Here is a 25,692-nt window from a genome sequence, read left to right on the forward strand (position 1 = left end):
CTTACCTGAGGCCTAAAACCCTCAAATAACTGTCCAGAAGCCTGAAGGTGGTAAGTAATCCAGGTATGGGACCAAAGAAATTCTCTTTATTCTTAAGGAAGAAGCTATAAATGACACCACCGTGTAAGGGTTAAAATAGCTGAGGAGATCCTGGACAGATGGGCTGTGAAATGCAGGAGCATAAGGCCTTGTTCCTCACTCAGGAGTAGGACTACCTTAGCTGAGATTATAAAATATGCAGCCATCTCAACTGACTCAAAACTCAGTCAAAACTTTATATCCTATAAATGTATAAACTTTAGGCAGAGGAACCCACTATGTAAGTGATGAAGGAACTTTCAGCTTTTCTGTGGTAGCCATTTTGGAGACTCTGACTGTATTTTGCTCAAGACTGTATTTTGTGTTTAAATTTCTTAGTGCACAATAAGAAGATGGCGACTGGCCGCCTGCCAATTTGAGTGACTTGCCAAAAAATTTTGAAGTTAGTAGCTTTATGTTAAGATAAGATAAAATGTGTTTGTGTTAGCAGTAGCCCAATTAGCCATAATGAATAATGCAAAGTATGGCTTCAGTGTTATGCAATTATGAGTGTTATTTGGATGTGTGTTCACTAATCACGATGATACTTTGAGAAGTTACACCCGTCACACCCTGTTGGAAGGTGCTTAAATAAAGGGGCTTGACCCACCTTTGGTGGGAATCTTGCTGACTTCTAAACCTCTCTGCTGAACGCCTTTATTCCACCATTGCGACGTCATTCATCTGCAACACGTGGCTTGTTCCCTACGTGACTGACCATTGTGTTAGCCACGACTTAAGTTATACTGACCTGAAGCTGTGTACTTTGTACTCTGATAATGGCAGACACATTCACCTCAATAGATGATTCACTTTATGCAGATAAAAGATCTGATGACGTCTACACTTCCACAGAGGAAAACTGAGCAGATGACTGTTTGGCCTTATTCTCTCAAGTAAAGCAGCTCCTGAGGAGAGATGTAGGTCCCCAACCCAGACCAGAACAGCTTCCCACATTAGGCAGAAGAAGACCTGTTCAGTAAGGAGAGGCGGTCTATAGTGAATCCGGACTGAATTGGATCATTTCCAGGATGCTTGCATTCGGCCATCATAGCTTTTTTCAAAGCTTCAACCACTTTGAAGGCCCTAGAACCCTAAAGGTGGAGACCCCCTGGTCATCATCCTGGTCCCCCAACCGGTCGGACATGAACAATCTCTTTGTTACTTTCTTCCCTTAGAATGAATATTTCCCTTTTTATTCTTCTCCTCCTCAGAGGAGGAAAACAGTTTATCCTGAATTCACCATCAGGGGCTTCCTCTTCAGACCTGCATTCCCGGGAACAATTACATTTTAGTCTTTTATGTCGTCCATAGGAGACTCTAGAGAGGTGACCACAGCTCTGTACAGACTGTTATATCAGAGAACTACAACCCCCAGCATGTCCAGACAATAATATATCAGAGGAGAGAACTACAACTCTCACAATGTCCAGACTGTTATATATCAGAGGAGAAAAGTACAGAATGTTATATGATATCTCAGAAGTAAAACTCCAGGCTGTTATTGTAGGTTTCAGAGGCGAGAACTACAACTCCCAGCATTTTTCCAGCTCTGTAGGAAAGAAATCATAAAATGCTTTCTCCATTCAAGGATCATCTCTGGGGGGAACTAACTCTCCTTAGGGAGAGAACACCTTAACCACCTCAGCCCCCAGTGCTTAAACACCTTGAAAGACCAGGCCACTTTTTACACTTCTGACCTACACTACTTTCACCGTTTATTGCTCGGTCATGCAACTTACCACCCAAATGAATTTTACCTCCTTTTCTTCTCACTAATAGAGCTTTCATTTGGTGGTATTTCATTGCTGCTGACATTTTTACTTTTTTTGTTATTAATTGAAATTTAACGATTTTTTTGCAAAAAAATGACATTTTTAACTTTCAGTTGTAAAATTTTGCAAAAAAAACTACATCCATATATAAATTTTGCTCTAAATTTTTTGTTCTACATGTCTTTGATAAAAAAAAAAATGTTTGGGTAAAAAAAAAAATGGTTTGGGTAAAAGTTATAGCGTTTACAAACTATGGTACAAAAATGTGAATTTCCGCTTTTTGACGCAGCTCTGACTTTCTGAGCACCTGTCATGTTTCCTGAGGTTCTACAATGGCCAGACAGTACAAACACCCCACAAATGACCCCATTTCGGAAAGTAGACACCCTAAGGTATTCGCTGATGGGCATAGTGAGTTCATAAAACTTTTAATTTTTTGTCACAAGTTAGCGGAAAATGATGATTTTTTATTTATTTTTTTCTTACAAAGTCTCATATTCCACTAACTTGTGACAAAAAATAAAAACTTCCATGAACTCACTATGCCCATCAGCGAATACCTTGGGGTGTCTTCTTTCCAAAATGGGGTCACTTGTGGGGTAGTTATACTGCCCTGGCATTCTAGGGGCCCAAATGTGTGGTAAGGAGTTTGAAATCAAATTCTGTAATAAATGGCCGGTGAAATCCGAAAGGTGCTCTTTGGAATTTGGGCCCCTTTGCCCACCTAGGCTGCAAAAAAGTGTCACACATGTGGTATCTCCGTATTCAGGAGAAGTTGGGGAATGTGTTTTGGGGTGTCATTTTACATATACCCATGCTGGGTGAGAGAAATATCTTGGTCAAATGCCAACTTTGTATAAAAAAAAATGGGAAAAGTTGTCTTTTGCCAAGATATTTCTCTCACCCAGCATGGGTATATGTAAAATGACACCCCAAAACACATTCCCCAACTTCTCCTGAATACGGAGATACCACATGTGTGACACTTTTTTGTAGCCTAGGTGGGCAAAGGGGCCCATATTCCAAAGAGCACCTTTCGGATTTCACTGGTCATTTTTTACAGAATTTGATTTCAAACTCATTACCACACATTTGGGCCCCTAGAATGCCAGGGCAGTATAAATACCCCACATGTGACCCCATTTTGGAAAGAAGACACCCCAAGGTATTCAATGAGGGGCATGGCGAGTTCATAGAAATTTATTTTTTTTTGGCACAAGTTAGCAGAAATTGTTTTTTTTTTTATTCGTCTCACAAAGTCTCCCTTTCCGCTAACTTGGGACAAAAATGTCAATCTTTCATGGACTCAATATGCCCCTCACGGAATACCTTGGGGTGTCTTCTTTCCGAAATGGGGTCACATGTGGGGTATTTATACTGCCCTGGCATTCTAGGGGCCCTAAAGCGTGAGAAGAAGTCTGGAATATAAATGTCTAAAAAATTTTACGCATTTGGATTCCGTGAGGGGTATGGTGAGTTCATGTGAGATTTTATTTTTTGACACAAGTTAGTGGAATATGAGACTTTGTAAGAAAAAAAAATATAATTTCCGCTAACTTGGGCCAAAAAAAATGTCTGAATAGAGCCTTACAGGGGGGTGATCAATGACAGGGGGGTGATCAATGACAGGGGGGTGATCAGAGAGTCTATATGGGGTGATCACCCCCCTGTCATTGATCACCCCCCTGTAAGGCTCCATTCAGATGTCCGTATGTGTTTTGCGGATCCGATCCATGTATCCGTGGATCCGTAAAAATCATACGGACATCTGACTGCAGCCTGACAGGGGGGTGATCAATGACAGGGGGGGTAATCAATGACAGGGGGGTGATCAGGGAGTCTATATGGGGTGATCACCACAGTCATTGATCACGCCCCTGTAAGGCTCCATTCAGACGTCCGTATGCGTTTTGCGGATCCGATCCATCTATCAGTGGATCCGTAAAAATCATGCGGACATCTGAATGGAGCTTTACAGGGGGGTGATCAATGACAGGGGGGTAGTCAATGACAGGGGGGTGATGAGGGAGTCTATATGGGGTGATCACCACAGTCATTGATCACGCCCCTGTAAGGCTCCATTCAGACGTCCGTATGTGTTTTGCGGATCCGATCCATCTATCAGTGGATCCGTAAAAATCATGCGGACATCTGAATGGAGCTTTACAGGGGGGTGATCAATGACAGGGGGGTGATGAGGGAGTCTATATGGGGTGATCACCACAGTCATTGATCATGCCCCTTTAAGGCTCCATTCAGACGTCCGTATGTATTTTGCGGATCCGATTCATCTATCAGTGGATCCGTAAAAATCATGCGGACGTCTGAATGGAGCTTTACAGGGGGGTGATCAATGACAGGGGGGTAATCAATGACAGGGGGGTGATGAGGGAGTCTATATGGGGTGATCACCACAGTCATTGATCACGCCCCTGTAAGGCTCCATTCAGACGTCCGTATGCGTTTTGCGGATCCGATCCATCTATCAGTGGATCCGTAAAAATCATGCGGACATCTGAATGGAGCTTTACAGGGGGGTGATCAATGACAGGGGGGTAATCAATGACAGGGGGGTGATCAGGGAGTCTATATGGGGTGATCACCACAGTCATTGATCACGCCCCTGTAAGGCTCCATTCAGACGTCCGTATGCGTTTTGCGGATCCGATCCATCTATCAGTGGATCCGTAAAAATCATGCGGACATCTGAATGGAGCTTTACAGGGGGGTGATCAATGACAGGGGGGTAATCAATGACGGGGGTGATCAGGGAGTCTATATGGGGTGATCAAGGGTGATCAAGGGTGAATAAGGGGTTAATAAGTGACAGGGGGGGGGTATAGTGTAGTGGTGCTTGGTGCAACATATTACTGAGCTACCTGTGTCCTCTGGTGGTCGATCCAAACAAAGGGGACCACCAGAGGACCAGGTAGCAGGTATATTAGACGCTGTTATCAAAACAGCGTCTAATATACCTGTTAGGGGTTAAAAAAATCACATCTCCAGCCTGCCAGCGAACGGTCGCTGCTGGCAGGCTGGAGATCCACTCGCTTACCTTCCGATCCTGTGAACGCGCGCGCCTGTGTGCGCGCGTTCACAGGAAATCTCGCGTCTCGCGAGAGGACGCACCGGCGCGTCCACCCAGAAGAGCAGGGCCGCCGCAAAGACGCAATCCTGCGTACGGCGGTCCTGAGGAGGTTAATCAGTGTGAGGAAACTTATAGGCCATACATGCTCCTCTGGAATTCTGGGAGGGAAGTCATGTCTCAAGGCTTATTTTAAGAGCTGAACATTGACTTATAGGATAGCTGCCTTACATCTGGTGGCATCAGAGGCGGAGCTTGTTAAGAGCTCATTTGCATCCCTTTCCTCCCAGGATCATCCCTCACATGTCCACAATTACAGATCCTTCTTATCTACTCTGTACAGCTGAGCCCGCCCCCTTCACTGATCACATGATGGTGACATCATCACAGGTCCTTCACCACCTCCTCTCTCCACTGCCGAGCCCCACCCCCTACATTAATCAAATGACAGTTGTAACATCCCAGAGTTATGTTACCAAACTCTTTTACCCCGCTACAGCATGTTAAGTGTATGTATTTTGTCATCCTGTGTAATCTAACATCAATCCTCAAAAATGGGCATTTTCTATGCCTGTTTCATGTATTTGCTGTCGTTTTCTATGTACACCAGCACGTTGCAGCAATGTGTGACCAGGAACTTAGTTACAGTTTAGCATATCTAAACTGGAATAGTACATTCCAGTTTAGCTCGCCCTCTATGAGCAGAAGTGGGTTGGACCATGTCCTGTCTCATGGGGAGGAGAAGGAAGTTATAGTTAGTGTGCCAGCTACCCCTGCTAGGGGAAGGCTGTGTTGGTAGGAACTCCCAGTTCTAGGGATCCCAACCCAGAATCATGCCTCGGCTGAGGCCAAAGATCTCCTCTCCCAGTCTGAGCCCTTCTGTCTCAGCTGGTTGACAAGCAAGCAGCACCTCCAGTCCTCCAGGAAGAACCATTCCCTGTGAGCAGAACTGTGAGTAACTATCCAGAGACCAGGAGAATCCAAATTCCTCCTCAGCTAGCCAGGCCCATACCAAGCAGAAGATAGACAGAGCAGAAGACAGATTCCTGCCATATTCTCCAGGCACATAGTATAGATGCAGAAGAGATATTGATCCCTGCCATACATTGCCAAATACCTGCTGGGACCCAAAACTAATGCAGTACCTCATGTGGATTAATGCTGCCGTCAGTAAAGACAAGTTGAACTTTATTACAAGTCTGGATCTCATTCATTACCACCAAATTCCTCAAATTACTAGCAACACACTCATTTATTGCAAGTGAGCCAGGATCCAGGAGTCCAGCCGTACCAAGGTAGGAGACACCGTTGACACTATACCTACTACTATACAGAGACATTACCCCACTCTGGCATTCCTCACCTGGTACGTGAGTTGCAACACCTTAAAGGGCCCTGAGACTGTACCCTGCGCACGCTGCAATTGGCGTCACAAACAAAAACTCTTAACTATCATTTACACCTGACCCAGTCAGTGCTTATTATTGCACCAGTGTGCATAACCCCAATCCGGCTTACTGCACAGTGACATCATCACAGGTCCTTTACCACCTCTTTTCCTTTCCAATGCTGAGCCCCGCCCCCTGCACTGGTAACATGACAGTGACGTCACCCACAGGTCCTTCACTTCTCCACTGCTGAGCCCCGCCCCCTGCACTGGTCACATGACGGTGAGGTCACCCCAGGTCCTTCAGCTCTGGCAGTGCAGCAGATACTGGGAAGGTCCTGGTCGGTGGTCAGGGCTCTTGTTCTCTCTGGTATTAGCCATTCCTCCGGCCTGCAGGTAAGATGAGCTGTGAGGAGACAGTGTGGTGGAGAGCTCAGACATGTCACCTCTGGAGATTCTCCTCCATTACACACAAGAAATCCTTCTCTGCTCCTCAGCTTAGTATGATGGGGGAGGAGTAGTGGGGATAGTGGGGGTTGTCATTATTCTCTGGCCCTGACTGTCCTGGTGAGGGGCCCCTGCATCCAGGAGGAGAATGAATGGAGCGGGGGCCCGGCCTGAGCTCAGCTCTCTCCTGTCTCTTCTCTAGGAGTTCTGGACACAGCTGAGCACAGCCCAGAGGTGGGACCTGCATCTATCAGACATTTATCTCCTGTGGAGCCACCAGAAATCTCCATGTGGGGGCCCCTGGGATCCATGTGGTGGAGGCTTTGAGAAGCGGGGCCCCTACAGTACTAGAAGCCTCCAGCTTCTCCAGTTCTCTCCTCTTCTCCTGAATAACCACCAAGGATGGACAGGAAGGAGATCAGCAGAAGAATATTAGACCTCACCTTGGAGATCATCTCCCTGCTGAGCGGAGAGGTAAACTTTTCTAGATTTCTCTCCTCTTTATTGTATTCTGTAACAAGTCAGACATCGGGAAGGAGAATTCATCATAGGAAGTGATAAGAAGAGTCCAGGGTCCTGTAGAATGGCCTCCAGACATTCCAAGTAATGGAGAACATGAAGATCAGCCCCCAATATGGTGAGTGATGTGTCATGTGACCAGTGACCAATAGTCATGTTGTAGGAGCCATGAGAAGGTAAGTAGGCACGTTGTACCCAGAAGGAAAGGGACGGAAGAGAGCACATGGCCCCTGAAGGGTTTATTCTCTAAGTGTCTCTCTCCATCCACAGGAGTACACAATAGTGAAGAAGACATCGGGGGACTGTGTGACTCCTATCATCAATCGTCAGGAGGGCGAAGCAGGACCCCTCCCCCCATCACAGAGCCTCCCTCTCACCCCCTGATACATGAGCAGAAGATCCTAGAGCTCACCCACAAGATGATGGAGCTGCTGACTGGAGAGGTGACACTGCTGGGAATGCTGGGAAATTCTCCAGTAACAGCACTGGAGGGGTCTGGGTGATGACGGTGTCATTGTGTTTTCAGGTTCCTATAAGGTGTCAGGATATCACTGTCCATTTCTCCATGGAGGAGTGGGAGTATATAGAAGGACACAAGCATCTGTACAAGGAGGCCATGATGGAGGAGCACCAACCTCTTATATCACAAGGTAAGAGCCGTCATGTGCAGTGTATACACGTGTGTGCAGTGACATGTAATGGAGGAGCACCAGCCTCTTATAGCAGATCCTTTTCCATTCAGAATGCATTAGGTCAAAACCGATCCGTTTTGGGCTGCTTGTGAGAGCCCATGATGGAACTCGCATACGGAAAGCCAAAATGCTAATGTGAAATTAGCCTAAGTTGTTGGTGTCTCAATAACATGAGTGATAAAGTGAAAAAATTTGTATTAAAATTCTTGTCTGGCATCGGCTTTAAATTGCTAAATGTGATCATGTTGTCCATCACTTAAGCTATTATATGCTCATCCCCTTCAGACTGAACGTGTGACTTCTAGCAGTAATTGCATGTCCCAGAAGGTTCCAGCTGCATTAGAGCGTGTTCACACAGGGCACATTTATTGTAGACATTTCCATGTATTGGGTTGTTTCTGCAGCAGGTGCATGGATTATTACAAGCCACATTCAGGGTAGCGGGACAGTCACAGAAATGTCTGCAGCTGATCTGCTCTGTGTGAACTTGCTGGTAGATAACCAGTGACTGATCTGTGCTGCTCTTATAATCTGTCCAAAAAGGGGGGATTTTAAGGTTCCACATATAGAAACAACAGGCAGGTTCTGCAGGGGCGGGGCTTACGATGCCCAATTGTGACAGAAAATACAACCACTAAGTGGTATAGAGGTAGACAGACTTGTGGAGCTGTGCAGCAGATCTGTCCTCCAGCCCAAGCTCCTGTGATAAATGTAGAGCATCTCTAGATTTACTCTGTACGTTTTAAACAGGATTAGAAAATCTGCCCAGTTGTTTACCCAATGGTTGCAGGGTGTCCAGACCATGAGGCAGCAAAGCAGCTCCAAACCATGATGTCCCCCCACCAACCCCAAATCCTGATGGCCCCCTTTACCAGCTCAAACGATAATGTCCCATCCACCAGCTCCGAATAATGATGCCCATCTTCACCAGCTCCAAACCATGATGTTCCCTCCACCAGCCCCAAATCATGATGGCCCCCTTCACCAGCTCCAAACCATGATGTTCCCTCCACCAGCCCTAAATAATGATGCCCCCCTTCACCAGCTCCAAACCATGATGTCCCCCCCACCAGCTACAAATCAGGATGGCCCCCTTCACCAGCTCCAACCATGATGTCCCCCACCAGCTACAAATCATGATGCCCCCCTTCACCAGCTCCAACCATGATGCTTCTTGTTTTATTCAAATGATGTCTAGTTGCTGTTGAAAGGCAAAATGTGTTGGCGAAGAGTAGGGCTCGTTTCCAGACATGGTCAGGATTTTCACATTTTTTTGTTTTGTTAAGTCATTATTTACTTTATGTAATAAAAGTCATGACCTGGTGTAAACCAGAATCCTGGACTTTGTCAGGACGTTATAGAAGCTTTGTAAGGCTGGGATCACAAGTGCAGTTTTTTTGGCCAAAGTCAGGAATGGATTCCAAATGAATGAACACTTCTCCTTCCTGCTTGATCAACTTCCAGCCTAATTGGAATTTAATAAGTTTGTCTACTCTGTAGTTTGCAACAAAAAAAAAACTAAACTTTAAAACAAATTTTATTTTTATCTTAACAGAAAATCCCAGTAAGAAATGTGAAAATGTTATGTTACCACTAGATGAAGATATCATGCAGCGCTCTTCAGGAGAAAACCTCATTGCCCTCAATGTACATCCAGGACTTCACAGTACAGATCTGTCATATAATCCTCCTAATTATGAGGAACCTTCTCTGGACCAATCACAGATTATTACCGCAAGTACAAGTCAGAAAAGGATTAAAAGGTTTCATTTTGGTAAAGAATCCACAAACCACTCAGGACTTTCTACACACCAAAGACGTCAGAAAGGAGATAAAATGTATTCATGTTCAGAATGTAGGAAATGTTTCACACGGAAATCACATCTTGTTATACATGAGAGAAGTCACACAGGAGAGAAGCTATATTCGTGTTCAGAATGTGGGAAATGTTTTACACAGAAATCAAATCTTGTTACACATCAGAGATGTCACACAGGAGAGAAATCATATACATGTTCAGAATGTGGGAAATGTTTTAGACACAAATCACATCTTGTTAAACATGAGATAATTCACACTGGGGAAAAGCCATATTCATGTTCAGAATGTGGGAAATGTTTCACACGCAAATCAAATCTTGTTACACATGAGAGAAGTCACACAGGAGAGAAATCATATACATGTTCAGAATGTGGGAAATGTTTTACAGATAAATCAAATCTTGTTAAACATGAGAGAATTCACACTGGGGAAAAGCCGTATTCATATTCAGAATGTGGTAAATGTTTTACAGAAAAATCTAATCTTGTTAAACATGAGAGAATTCACACTGGGGAAAAGCCGTATTCATGTTCAGAATGTGGGAAATGTTTTACAGAGAAACCACATCTTTTTAGACATGAGAGAAGACACACAGGAGTGAAACCATATTCATGTTCAGAATGTGGGAAATGTTTTACAGATAAATCAGATCTTGTTAAACATGAGAGATATCACACAGGAGAGAAGCCATATTCATGTTCAGAATGTAGGAAATGTTTTACACAGAAATCAAATCTTGTTAAACACCAGAGATTTCATACAGGAGAGAAACCGTATTCATGTTCCGAATGTGGGAAATGTTTTACAGATAAATCAGATCTTGTTAAACATGAGAGATGTCACACAGGAGAGAAGCCATATTCGTGTTTAGAATGTGGGAAACTTTTTTCAGATAAATCAAGTCTTCTAAAACATAAGAAGAATCACACATGAGAGAAGCGGCATTCAGAATGAGAAAAATGTTTTTGTTTCTAAATCCATAATTAGGGGTCATTAGTGAAGTCACACAAGAGAGAAGCCATATGGCCACAATATAATGAAACAATATATCACTGGGTCATAGACATTGTTTTCATTTCAGGTAGTATATTTGGATATAAAAGCTTAATTGATGTCACATAACAGCTTCTATAAAACATCTGATAAATCCTATTTAGGAAGACATATATTCTGTTTATGACATATATTTTAATCCTTACAGTTAACCCTTTCAGCCCCTGGAGGGTTTTTCGCATTTAAATTTTTTACTCCCTGCCTTTCCAGGACTTTTTTATTTTTATGTTAACATAGCCGTATGAGAGCTTTTTTTTGTGGGACAAGTTGCATTTTCTAACTCCACTATTTAATATTGCAAACAGTGTAGGGGGAGATGTAAAAAAAAATCCATGTGGGGTGAAATTGTAAAAATAACGCAGTTACGCAACAGTTTTATGTTTTGTTTTTACGGTGTTCCCTATACGGTAAAACTGACCTTTTTATTTCATTCTCCAGGTCAGTACAATTACGGCTATACCACATGTGTATCGTTTTTTTTGCATTTTAATACAAAAAAAAAAATCTTTGAAAAAAATGTTTTTTTCTTCTTTTCATCTCCATCACCATATTGTGACCTCTATAACTTTATGTGTACGGAGCTGTGTGAGGGCTCATTTTTTGAGGGATGATCTGTAGTTTTCATTCATACCATTCTGGGTAACTTTTTTGCTCCCTTTTTTTTTATTTATTTTATTTCATTTTACTTTATTTAATTTTTTGTGGGATGTGAAGAGACCAAAAAACGGCTAATCAACCATTTTGCCTTTTTTTTTTCTTTTGCCATTTGCCATATCTGAAAAATATTTAATAGTTTAAAAGTATGGGCGCTTTCAGACACTGCAATACCCATGTGTGTATTTTCTTTTATAGTTTCCATTTTTTTATTTACATTTTGGGAAAGGGGGTGATTTGTCAGATTTTTTTTATTATTTTTTCAAAACTTTTTTTTGTAACTTTTTTTTACTGTATATTATAGTTCTCATAGGGAACTATAAAAAGCATTTATCAGATTGCTTCTCTCATACACCAACATTGGAGTTTATGAGAGTTACAATGTATTCCTATAGAGCCCTGCCACAGGCAGGGGCTTCATAGGAGCTAGCATGCGGCAGCTTCAGTTCATTACGTAGGACTGAGGCTGCCGCACAATGCATCCGGCTCCCCTGATCCTCATGTTTGACCACAGCATCTGAAGGGTTAAAAGTCAGATCATAGTTATCGCCAGTCACTGACATTAGCTGCTGGTGTCTGCTGTATGAAACAGCAGGCACCTGGCAGCTATGGCGCATGCGAGAGCTTATTGTTCCTTCTGGAAATTAAGTAATAAATTCTCAACCTTCCTGATCTCTTTACTCCAGGCAAAATAGATCTCAGGACATTTTGAAAGATCTAGGGAATGGAGATGATATTCAACATTACAGTAAAGCTCATAACAGACACTGGAAGGAGGAGACCTGATTATAATTACCAAAGAACAATCCTTTGGAGTAAGAAGGAATCTGAAGTATCGATCCACTGATGACAAGACTGTTCTTATGGCAGATGTCATGGACAGATGGGAATAACCTCTTTAGGTTAGGTATTTATGTGGGGCCTCCTCAAGAGGTTCAAAGGGAGATGATCTGAAAACTTTTAGGACTAAGGTCAAGTCCTATTTTGACACAGATTCTGAGTATGGAAGTCTACACCTTAGCAAACCTTTCAGGAATCTTTTTATCAAGGACTATTGTGAGAAGGATAGACTTTTTAGGTTGATATTCTAAGGTCTTTTCCAAAATTGTCTTGCAGGAAGCCTAAGAGGCTGATAATCTGTGGTTTAGAACTATCCACCCCTTAATAGAATTCAAGTTGAATAGATTCACTTGATCCTTGTGTAAGCCCTTTAAGTGGAGACCTGGCTACGACAAGGTCTTCTAGACTATGTCTTAGAGACCATTAGGTTGATATTGTGGCTGTATGGTTAAGACTCCATAGGTTCTGGCAGAGTCGAGTGCTCTAGACACACACAATTTGCACTAGGGGGAGTCTTCAGATAAACCCTTGACTCATTTGAATGAGTTGGGATCAAAATGAACTTTTTATGAATTGCAAACTACAGTGTGGCAAAGGTCTTCATGATTTAATCAAAGAGGCTTCAAGATAGTTAAAGAGGCTGTCAAACTGAATCTCTTCAGGTCTTGGCAGAGTTCAGTGTCCTAGACACACACAAACTGCAGTGGGAGAAGTCTTTAAGTTATAATCTTGACTCAACTGAATGAGTTAGGAAAAATTATCTTTTGGTAGATTGAGGCTCAAAGTGTGGTAGGATCTTCATGACATCAGAGAGGCCTCTAGATAGAAATCGAGGCTAGCAACCTTCAGGCTGTCAGGCTCAATCTTTACAAATATTGGCAGAGTTGAGTGCCCTCATATCAAGGGTCTACACTGGGAGAAGTCTCAGTAACACCCTTGACTCTCCAGTATGTTGGGAACCATGACCTCTCTGGCCCGAACAGTATGATGGCTGTACTGTCGTCTGGTCTAGCCTGATTTTCATCAATACCCTAATTATCATGAAAACTGGAGGAAAAATGTAGGCCAGCCTGAACCTCCAAGGAATGCACAAGGTATCTGCTGGGATAGTCCGCCTAATAAAGGGAAAGGAATGTTTCCATCTTGGCACTGAACCTGATTCCACTGAGCAATTTGTTTTAAGATCTCTGGATTCAGAGACCATTCTCCTGTAAAGGCTAGACCTTGACTGTCGGTCAGCAACAATGTTGAAGGAGCCTCAAACAAGTACAGCAGACAGATGGGTCAGGTTTATGTCCATGTCCATTTAGTAGCGTATATAAGTAGAAAAAGAAAAATATAATCGCTGTTCAGCGGTGCAGTTACAGTCAGGTCCATAAATATTGGAACATCGACACAATTCTAACATTTTTGGCTCTATACACCACCACAATGGATTTGAAATGAAACAAACATGATGTACTTTAACTGCAGTCTGTCAGCTTTAATTTGAAAGTATTTACATCCAAATCAGGTAAACGGCGTAGGAATTACAACAGTTTGCATATGTACCTCCAATTTGTTAAGGGACCAAAAGTAATGGGACAATTGGCTTCTCAGTTGTTCCATGGCCAGGTGTGTGTTATTCCCTCATTATTCCATTACAATGAGCAGATAAAAGGTCCAGAATTAATTTCAAGTGTGCTATTTGCATTTGTAATCTGTTGCTGTCAACTCTCAAGATGAGATCCAAAGAGCTGTCACTATCAGTGAAGCAAGCCATCATTAGGCTGAAAAAACAAAACAAACCCATCAGAGAGACAGCAAAAACATTAGCATGGCCAAAACAACTGTTTGGTACATTCTTATAAAGAAGGAACGCATCGGTGAGCTCAGCAACACCAAAAGACCTGGAAGACCACAGAAAACAACTGTGGTGGATGACCGAAGAATTCTTTCCCTGGTGAAGAAAACACCCTTCACAACAGTTGGCCAGATCAAGAACGCTCTCCAGGAGGTAGGTGTATGTGTGTCAAAGTCAACAATCAAGAGAAGACTTCACCAGAGTGAATACAGAGGGTTCACCACAAAATGTAAACCATTGGTGAGCCTCAAAAACAGGAAGGCCAGATTAGAGTTTGCCAAACGACATCTAAAAAAGCCTTCACAGTTCTGGAACAACATCCTATGGACAGATGAGACCAAAATCAACTTGTACCAGAGTGATGGGAAGAGAAGAGTATGGAGAAGGAAAGGAACTGCTCAAGATCCTAAGCATACCACCTCATCAGTGAAGCATGGTGGTGGTAGTGTCATGGCGTGGGCATATATGGCTGCCAATGGAACTGGTTCTCTTGTATTTATTGATGATGTGACTGCTGACAAAAGCAGCAGGATGAATTCTGAAGTGTTTCGGGCAATATTATCTTCTCATATTCAGCCAAATGCTTCAGAACTCATTGGACGGCGCTTCACAGTGCAGATGGACAATGACCCAAAGCATACTGCAAAAGCAACCAAAGAGTTTTTAAGGGAAAGAAGTGGAATGTTATGCAATGGCCAAGTCAATCAGCTGACCTGAATCCGATTGAGCGTGCATTTCACTTGCTGAAGACAAAACTGAAGGGAAAATGCCCCAAAAACAAGCAGGAACTTAAGACAGTTGCAGTAGAGGCCTGGCAGAGCATTGCCAGGGATGAAACCCAGCGTCTGGTGATGTCTTTGTGTTCCAGACTTCAGGCTGTAATTGACTGCAAAGGATTTGTAACCAAGTATTAAAAAGTGAAAGTTTGATTTATGATAATTTTTTTGTCCCATTACTTTTGGTTCCTTAACAAGTGGGAGGCACATATGCAAACTGTTGTAATTCCTACACCGTTCACCTGATTTGGATGTAAATACCCTCAAATTAAAGCTGACAGTCTGCAGTTAAAGCACATCTTGTTAGTTTAATTTAAAATCCATTGTAGTAGTGAATAGAGCCAAAAATATTAGAATTGTGTCGATGTCCCAATATTTATATATATATAAGTGGAAAAAAATATATATATTCGCCTTTCACCCTGCGATTTTGCAAGTTCTTCCTCTTAGAAATAATGGAAGGGTTTGAAATTCACATTGTAGGTGCATTCCCACTCTGAGAGACAGAATAAAAAAAAATAATCAGGAAATCACATTGTATGATTTTTAAAGAATTTATTTCTCTTGCACAGCTGAACATAAGTATTTGAACACCTGAGAAACAGCAAGAATTCTGGCTCTCAAAGACCTGTTACTATGCCTTTAAAAAGTCCACATCTACTCCAATCATTAATCTAACTTAGTAGCACCTGTCTGAGCTCTTTAAAGACACCTGTCCACCCCACAGTCAGTCAGTGGCCAACCCATGGGCAAGACCAAAGAGCTGTCAAAAGACACCAGAGACAAAATTGTGGACCCCCACAAGGCTGGAAAAGGCTACGGGGCAATAGCAAAGCAGCTTGGTGAAAATAGATCAACTGTTGGAGCAATTGTTAGAAAATGGAAGAGGCTAAAGACGACTGTCAGTCTCCCTCGGACTGGGGCTCCATGCAAGATCTTACCACACCCCAGAACTACAAGGGAGGAGCTTGTCAATGACATGAAGAGAGCTGAGACCATAGTTTCAAAGGTCACTGTCGGTAGAACACTACGCCATCATGGTTTCAAATCATGCATTGCACGGAAGGTTCCCCTGCTCAAGTCATCACATGTCCATGACCGTCTGGATGATCCAGAGGAGGCATGGGAGAAAGTCATGTGGCCAGATGAGACTAAAGTAGAACTTTTTGGTCTAAATTTCATTCGTTGTGTTTGGAGGAAAAAGAAGGATGAGTTGCATCCCAAGAACACCATCCCTACTGTGGAGCATGGGGTTGGTAACATCATGCTTTGGGGGTGCTTTCTGCGAAGGGGACAGGACGACTGCACTGTATTAAGGAGAGGATGAATGGGGCCATTTATTGTGAGACTTTGAGAAAGAACCTCCTTCCCTCGGTCAGAGAATTAAAGATGGGCCGTGGCTGGGTCTTCCAACATGACAACGACCCGAGTGCCCTAGCCAGTCTCCAGACCCAAATCCAATAGTACATCTTTAGAGGGAACTGAAACTCCTTGTTGCTCAGCGACAGCCCCGAAACCTGACAGATCTAGAGGAGATCTGTGTGGAGGAGTGGGCCAAAATCCCTGTTGCAGTGTGTGCAAATCTGGTCTAGAACTACAGGAAACGTTTGACCTCTGTAATTGCAAACAAAGGCTTCTGTACCAAATATTAACACTGATTTTCTCAGGTGTTCAAATACTTATGTTCAGCAGTGCAAGACAAATAAATTCTTCAAAAATCATACAATGCTATTTCCAGAATTTTTTTTTTATTCTGTCTCTCAGAATGTGAATTTCAGACCCCTCCATGATGTCTGGGAGAACTTGCAAAATCGCAGGGTGTTCAAATACTTCTGATCCTCACTGTATATGTTGAAAAGCCTTTAGTGGCGTATACAAGTCAAAAAATTAAAATATATTCGTCATTCAGCGCTGCAGTTATATGTTGAAAAGCCCTTAGTGGCATATATAAGTGGAGAAAGAAAATATATTCGCCGTTCAGCGCTGCAGTTATATGTTGAAATGCCTTTAGTAGCGTATATAAGTAGAAAAAGAAAAATATATTCGCCGTTCAGAGCTTCAGTTATATGTTGAAAAGGCCTTAGTGTCATATATAAGAGGAAAAAAATATATATTCGCCGTTCAGTGTTGCACTTATATGTTGAAAAGCCTGTTTGTCGTGTATTAGTGGCAAAAGGAAAATATATTCGCCGTTCAGCGATGTAGTTATATGTTGAAAAGCCTTTAGTGGTGTATATAAGTAGAAAAAGAAAAATATATTCGCTGTTATATGTTGAAAAAACTATGTTAGTTTCCTACAAAAGTGTGCTGTTTGCTTGTTTGCCAATTTTGTCTTCCAACTTTTGCCTGAGTTCCGGATTTAACCCTTCACTGCCTGACTTTATCTCCGTACTTACCCTGAGCCACTGGTGTCTATTGACCTCTATTGTTCAGCAGTCACCTACCCCCATATTTAAAGATGGCCCCTGCAGCTAATTGACGATCGCGGACATTTAACCCTTCATATGCCGTGGTCAAATGTGAGCATGGCATCTGAGAGGGTTAGAACCTGGAAGCGTGGTCCCTTTCCATAAAATAATGTTAAAAAATAACATCATGGGCTTCACCACATGCGAAAAACACCCAAACTATTAAAATACAAAAAAGTTATTGCAAATGGTGAATGGAGCAAAGGAAAAAAAATGGCCAATTCGCTGTATTTTATCACTTTATTCACAAAAAAAATTGAACAAAAAGTGATCAAGTAATACACACCCCAAATGTATTATCAAAAACTACAGATAGTTCCACAAAAAATGAGAGCCCACATATCTTCGTAAACTTGACTATAAAAAAGTTTTGGGGGTCATAATATGGCGAAAAGAAAACGATTATTTTTCAAACATTTAGATTTTTTTTAAATATTAAAATTCAAGAAAAACTATACATATGTGGCATCGTCAGATTTGTACTGACCTGGAGAAGGAAGAGCACAAGTCAGTTTTTCCTCATAGTGAATACCGTAAAAAACAACAACTTAAAACTGTGTCGGAATTGCATTTTCTTTTCCAATTACATTTGGAATTTTTTTCATCCTATGTAATATTAAATGGTGGCATTAGAAACTACAACTTGTCCCACAAAAAAACAAGCCCTCATATGGCTATGTGAACGGAAAATAAAAAAGTTATAGCTCTGTGTAGGCAGGTAGTAAAAAACTAAAACAAAGCCTACTTCATGAGGCACAAACCTGATGGTTCCTGTGCAGTAGAGTACAGATCGCAGTACAGCGAATAAAAGTTGAAGATCAGAGGGGCAATTAGCCAACTCACTTTGGACTAGCCCCAAGCCAAACCTGTTCAAATGACACAGTGGATCCACAACAACTTCGTTACACTGGTCATTTTGTTGTTGTCACGGATGTAGTAGGGGAGAACACCAAAAGAGAACAAGAAGTAAGGGGAAAGACACTTGGCCTCACCGCTAGGGAAGGAAAAGGGTCACCACCTATAAAACCCTGCTCCTGGCCCTAACTCCTATCCATATGGGCACCTCTCGATGGTAGAGATACCCATACACAGGAACCTAGAACATGACAGGGCAGAGACCACCCGTTCCTTCCCTTGTGAAGGAACTAGCGTCTCACTGAGGCCTAGTAAACAACCGGGGGGGAATACAAAACACAAGCCGAGCACTTAACTTCTAAAGGATGATGGATGAACAAGACTCCAACAAGAACCACACTCCAGCTCTTCCAAAACCAAATGAAGCTATTCCAAGCAATGAGTGATGGGTAAACTCAGAATAAATAGGGCGAGGTAAAGGTCACATGATCGATGCCTGAACAGGAGGTGTGGACATACCAACAACACACAAAGTGAAACCAAAAGAGGCTGTCAGATCACTAATGCGTAGATAATCTTTCAGACCTTCTGAGACCTCTCACAGATGTGACAGTACCCCCCCCCCCCCTTCTACGGGTGACCTCTGGGCACCCAGGACCGACCTTATCAGGATGAGCTCTGTGGAATGCTCTCACCAGACGACTAGCATTAACATCGGTCGCTGGAACCCACATCCTCTCCTCTGGTCCGTAGCCTCTCCAATGAATTGGAGGGATCTCCGCAGAACTCGGGAGTCCACAATCCTGCTGATCTGAAATTCTAAATTGCCGTCCACCATGACAGGAGCGGGAGGTAAGGTGGACGGCTCAACAGGTACGACACATTTCTTTAGCAACGATTTATGAAATACGTTATCGATTTTCAATTCCTGAGGAAGATCAAGACGGAAGGCTACAGGGTTAACAATGGCAGTGATCTTATATGGACCAATAAATCTTGTCCCTAACTTCCAAGAAGGTACCTTAAGTTTAATGTTTCTTGTAGACAACCACACAGAATCACCCACTCTCAGGTCCGGACCACTCATACGTCTCCTGTCAGCCGCACGCTTATACCTGTTGCCTATCTTTTTCAGGTTATTTTGGATTTTCCGCCAAATAGAAGACAAAGAAGAGGAAAATCGTTCCTCCTCAGGAATGCCGGAATTTTGAGCACCAGAAAATGTACCAAACTGTGGATGGAACCCATATGCCCCAAAAAACGGCGACTTATCAGTGGATTCCTGTCTACGGTTATTTATAGCAAACTCAGCTAACGACAAAAATGAAGACCACTCTTCCTGATTCTCTGAAACAAAACATCTCAAGTAAGTCTCCAGATTCTGATTAGTGCGCTCCATCTGTCCGTTCGACTGAGGATGAAAAGACGAAGAGAAGGACAATTGTACCCCCAGACGAGTATAGAACACTTTCCAGAATCTGGAAACAAACTGAGTCCCTCTATCGGACACCACATCAGAGGGAATGCCATGTAGTTTCACGATGTTGTCGACAAACACCTGTGCAAGAGTTTTAGTATTAGGTAGACTAGGTAATGCAATAAAGTGTGACATTTTACTAAAACGATCAACTACCACCAGAATCAATTTTTTCCCCGAAGAATTCGGTAAATCCGTGATAAAATCCATGGACAAATGGGTCCAAGGTCTGGACGGGATGGGCAATGGAAGCAGAGATCCGGAAGGCCGAGTATGTGTCACCTTAGCACGTGCACAGGTAACACAGGCTGACACATAGTCCTCAACACACTTACGCAACCCCGGCCACCAAAATCTGCGATAAATGAGATCTACAGTCGATCTGCTACCAGGGTGCCCAGCAAGCACCGTACAGTGATGTTCCTCAAACACCTTGTGAAGTAATTCGGAGGGAACAAACAATTTCCCCGGAGGACAAGAGTCCGGAGCATCCTCCTGTGCCTCCAACACCCTGGCCTCGAGATCAGGATAAAGAGCGGATATGACAACCCCTTCAGATAAAATGGACTAGGGTCATTAGACTCACCCCCCCCCCCCCAGGAAAGCTACTCGACAAAGCGTCTGCCTTGACGTTCTTAACCCCAGGGCGGTAAGTGACGATGAAGTTAAATCTGGTGAAAAACAGTGACCATCTGGCCTGCCTTGGGTTCAGTCGCTTAGCCGACTCCAGGTAGGCCAGATTCTTGTGATCCGTAATTACCATAATAGGGTGAATTGCTCCTTCCAACCAATGCCGCTATTCCTCGAACGCCAACTTAATGGCCAGCAATTCCCTATTCCCCACATCATAATTCCTTTCAGCAGTAGAGAGTTTTTTAGAGAAAAATGCACATGGGCGCCATTTACTAGGTGAAGGACCCTGCGACAAGATTGCTCCTACCCCTCCCTCGGACGCGTCAACCTCAACAATAAATTGCTGAGTCACATCCGGTTGCACCAGAATAGGGGCCAAAGCAAAACATTCTTTCACAGCAGAAAAGGCCTGTAATGCCGCATCAGACCAGACAGAAAAATTTCCCACCCTTCCTAGTCATGTCTGTTAAAGGTTTAACCACTGATGAATAGTTCAAGATAAATTTACGGTAGTAGTTGGTAAACCTTAAAAACCGCATTAGCGCTTTCAGATTTTCGGGTCGATCCCAGTCCAACACGGCACGGACCTTGTCTGGATCCATACGAAAACCTGAGGATGAGAGCAGGTAACCCAGAAATTGGACTTCCTGTACAGCAAATACACACTTTTCCATATTAGCATACAATTTATTCTCTCTTAAGATCTGTAACACCTGTCTCATATGATCCTGATGAGTCTCCATATTAGGCGAATAAATTAGTATGTCATCAAGGTATACAACGACAAACCTCCCCACCAGATGATGAAAGATGTCATTGACAAAGTTTTGAAAAACCGCATTGGTTAACCCAAAGGGCATGACCAGGTTTTCAAAATGACACTCAGGGGTATTAAATGCGGTCTTCCAGTCATCCCCCTCCTTGATCCTTACCAGATTATATGCCCCCCTCAGATCCAATTTAGAGAACACCTTGGCACCGACAATCTGACTAAACAAATCCGGAATCAAAGGAAGGGGTAAGGATCACGGACGGTAATACGATTGAGCTCCAGACATGGTCTCAGGGTACCATCTTTTTTCTTTACAAATAAAAACCCAGCAGCCACTGGGGTCTTGGAAGGTCTAATATGTCCCTTTGCCAAACTCTCGGTAATATACTCTCGCATGGCCTTTCTTTCGGGTTCCGAAAGATTATACAACCGAGATTTGGGCAATTTAGCTCTGGGAATAAGATTGACGGGACAGTCATACTCCCAGTGCAGAGGCAACTCCTGATTACCACTCTCAGAGAAAACATCAGAAAATTCTGAAATGAACGAGGGTACAGTTTTAGTGGTAACCATAGAGAATGATGCATTAAGACAGTTGTCCATGCAAAAATCACTCCAATCGAGAATCTGTCTCGCTTTCCAGTCGATGTTAGGGTTATGTTTGCTTAACCATGGTAAGCCCAACACCAACGGAGCAGGCAGACTCTCCAACACCTAACAGGAGATAGATTCCTGATGCAAATCACCCACTCTTAAATGAATGTCATTCACTACCTGCGACAGGCATTTTTGGGTGAGAGGTGCTGAGTCAATTGCAAAGACAGAAATACTTTTCTCTAATGCATTAGTAGTGAACCCGTGAATGCGTACAAACTGTCCATCAATCAAGTTAACTCCTGCCCCACTGTCGATAAATGCTTTGATTTTCACAGTTTTGGACTCTAGCGCCACCTCGGCAGACAGGAGAAAACGGGTACTACCAGTAAAAGACAAAAGTAGGTTTTCTTGCTCCCCATCCACACCACCAATAGTAATTTGAGGATTAAATGTTTTTTCCTTTTTGTTTACACCTTGATGCTGCAAGTATGGACAAATATTCACAAAATGTCGCTTCTTGCCACAATAAAAGCAGACTCCTTTCACATGACCCAAACTTTTGCCAGTAGTTACAGGAGTAGCTCCTACTAACTGCATAGGCTCCTCACAAGGTGCAACCACCAGTGTCTCTCCACCATAAGTGTCAAAGGAAGCAGTACCCTTATTGGACAGTACGTCCTGAAGGTGAGGACCCCTAGATCTCTCCCTCAGGCGTCTATCTAGACGTACAGCAAGGCACATAGCTGCTTCTAATGACACAGGATTTTCATGAAAAGCCAACGCGTCCTGCATTCTTTCAGAGAGACCCTGACAGTATTGGCTACGGAGAGCAGGATCGTTCCACTCAGTATCGATAGCCCATCTCCTAAATTCAGAGCAATAGGTCTCTGCGGAACGTTCTCCCTGCCGCAAACTCCGTAACTTGGTCTCGGCCTGAGAGATCTGATCCAGGTCATCGTAGATGAGACCCAAGGCTCTAAAGAATTCATCTACCGACCGGAGGGACGGTGATCCGGTCGGCAGAGAAAAAGCCCAAGATCGGGCGTCCTCTTTGAGCAATGGAATAATCATACCCACACGTTGACACTTATCCCCAGAAGAGTATGGACGCAGCTTAAAGTATAATTTACATGACTCCCTGAACTGGATGAAATTGTCACTACCCCCGGAAAACCTGTCCGGGAGAGCCACCTTCGGTTCAGGACAGGCCTGGGACCCACCACCGGAACCAGCAGCCTGTGGACTTTGAATCTGCAAGACAGTTGCGCGGAGGTCTGCTACCTCCAAAGTCAGATTCTGCAGCTGTTCGACCAGTGCAGACATAGTATCCATAGCTGCACAGATAAGAACAAAAATGATGGTATTGGCTTGGAATAATGTCACGGATGTTGTAGGGGAGAACACCAAAAGACAACAAGAAGGAAGGGGAAAGATACTAGGCCTCACTGCTAGGAAAGTAAAAGGGTCACCACCTATAAAACCCTGCTCCTGGCCCTAACTCCTATCCGTATGGGCACCTTTCGATGGTAGAGATACCCATACACAGGAACCTAGAAAACCCTGGTGACCCTTGGATGCCCTAAAGATAATGACAGGGCAGAGACCACCCGTTCCTTCCCTGGTGAAGGAACTAGCGTCTCACTGAGGCCTAGTAAACAACCAGGGTGGGGGAATACAAAACACAAGCGGAGCACTTAACTTCTGAGGATGATGGATGAACAGGACTCCAACAAGAACCACACTCTAGCTCTTCCAAAACCAAATGAAGCTATTCCAAGCAAGGAGTAATGGGTGAAGTCAGACTAAATAGGGAGACGTAAAGGTCACATGATCTACACCTGAACAGGAGGTGTGGACATACCAGCAACACACAGACAAAGTGAAACCAAAAGAGGGGTCCGGAGGGGGCAGACATTTTTGGAGGGGACAGAATGATCTTGCAGAGGCTTTCTCTTCTCTCCCTGAACACACACACTCTTATTTGAGCCAAGCGTCTATGTGTATGGAAGAGTCATAAAGCTAGACACAGGGAGAGCGCAGAAATGGGGCGAACTACAGGTACCAGATATCAGACACTCAGCAATAGCCGTTCACCTTCTACAGCACAGACACCTGGTCCTGAGTTGCAGCACGTGATTCTCCACAGGTCCATGGTCCAGCTATTCATTTATTGATGTGCCTTGATTTTCTCTACTCCTGTCACGGTGCGGTGTGGGTGGGAAACTCCACACCGAGCACAGGAGGGAAGGGGGGGGGGGCAGGATCTAGACCTGGAAATTAGGAGCAGGTCACTGTCACGGTCATTTTAGTGTTTGACCGTGACGCGGTTGCCGTGCAGACTCGTTGCTTGTGGCAACGTGTAGTTTGTTGTTTGCACGTGCACTTTCCTTTTATATGTTTTTTTCCCTGTTTTGGTTGGCACAGGGTTAATTACTAGTGGTGTGGTGGGTGTGACCTCAGGCCTCCTTATATATTGGTGTGTTGGAGCCTGAAGTCATAGTTTGTTGGTTTTCAGTCTGTGTAGGAGCTTTGCTCCCTGGCTGAATGTGGTGTCTGTGTGAGTCACCCTTATTTATTATATTGTTTAACTTTCCCTGGCTGTGTCCCCTCCGGTGTGTCTCTGTTATTCCTCCCCCACCTGGTGTATGTTGTTTTGTTGTGGTCTGTCTATGGAGGTTTATATGTTGGTGTGCCTGCTCCGAAAGGGGCTTGCTTTCCTGGAGGGGTTAAAGCAATAACAAGACTGTGGGCTTCCCAGCCTGGAGCCATTCTTCCATCTCGGCTGCGGCAGGTAAGTGTGGATAGCATTTGTTTTGTTGCTGTGTTACTTACCTGCCGTATTGCTTATCCCATAGTCTTGCATTCTGCCAGCAACTGGGCCTCTGGGACACCATTCATCCATGTTGAAGGATGAATGGGTGGTCTCTGACCTGTCATCAGGCCTAGGGCATAGCAGGGATACCTAGGGTTTTAGGTTGGAGAGCATGAGCCCCCTTACCTTCAGAGGTGGCTTATGCACTAGGAGTCTAGTGAGATTTCAGGGTTGCATTAGGAGGTGACCTGTTCCCTGTTCCCTGCTATCTGGCATTGCAGCCACTGTCAATGCACGGTGGGGGTTTTACCCACTCCCTGTCGTGACAGTCACCTCGTATAGCAACCCTAATGCAAGTCCTGACTATCTATCAGTATGACAAAACAATCGCAAACAGCGCGCTATCTATCAGTATAAACAGACCTCGATGGTAGGAAAGTTCAAACACCAGAACCTAGGGCCCTAACTCGCCCTGTAGGACCCTGGTAATAGTGTCAGGACTTGAGACGACCTGTTCCTTCACCAGAAGGATGAACAGGAGTCTCCCTCAGACCTAGATACAAAAGACAGGGAAATACAACAAACAAAATACAAAAGGGGAAGATGACACTTCAAATGGAGCAAAGAAACCCCGAGATCCAACATCCAGCTAGCCCAGAGTCCAGAAACTGAAGCTATAAACCACACCCCCAAGAGGGAAATGCAGGAATAAATAGGAAAGGCTAAATAACCACACAAGCACACCCGAAGCAAGGGGTGTGGCCATTACCAAAACAACACAGACACAAATTGATCCACAAGGAAGTTGTCAGATCAGACCATGTGTTGCCAGTCTTCCTGATTTCCTGGCACTTGTCACGGGAATGTTCGTGACAGTACCCCCCTTCCCCCTTCTCTTCTGGTCCAAAATCTTTCCAGTGGACAAGATACTGAAGTGATCTACGGAGAACTCGAGAGTCAATTATTTTTGCGATTTGGAATTCCAAACTACCATCCACAATGACAGGAGCGGCTGGCAAAGAAGACGGCTTCAAAGGTTCAACATATCTCTTCAACAAAGATTTAGGGAACACATTATGAATTTTCAGGGCCTGAGGAAGTTCAAGAT

The 25,692-nt window shown here is 43.7% G+C and overlaps 1 protein-coding gene across 1 annotated transcript in view; it reads left to right on the forward strand.

The window, feature by feature from the left end:
• The window catches only part of LOC120992025 (zinc finger protein 850-like), a 205,453-nt gene that overhangs the window by 37,040 nt on the left and 142,721 nt on the right, over positions 1-25,692 (forward strand). Inside the window, exon 3 of the mRNA XM_040420788.1 lies at positions 9,878-10,669. Coding sequence (XP_040276722.1) covers positions 9,878-10,669 — 792 coding nt within the window. The remainder of the gene's footprint in view (positions 1-9,877; positions 10,670-25,692) is intronic.

The sequence above is a fragment of the Bufo bufo genome, chromosome 2 (assembly GCF_905171765.1).
Source record: "Bufo bufo chromosome 2, aBufBuf1.1, whole genome shotgun sequence".
In the NCBI taxonomy this organism is placed as follows: Eukaryota; Metazoa; Chordata; class Amphibia; order Anura; family Bufonidae; genus Bufo; species Bufo bufo.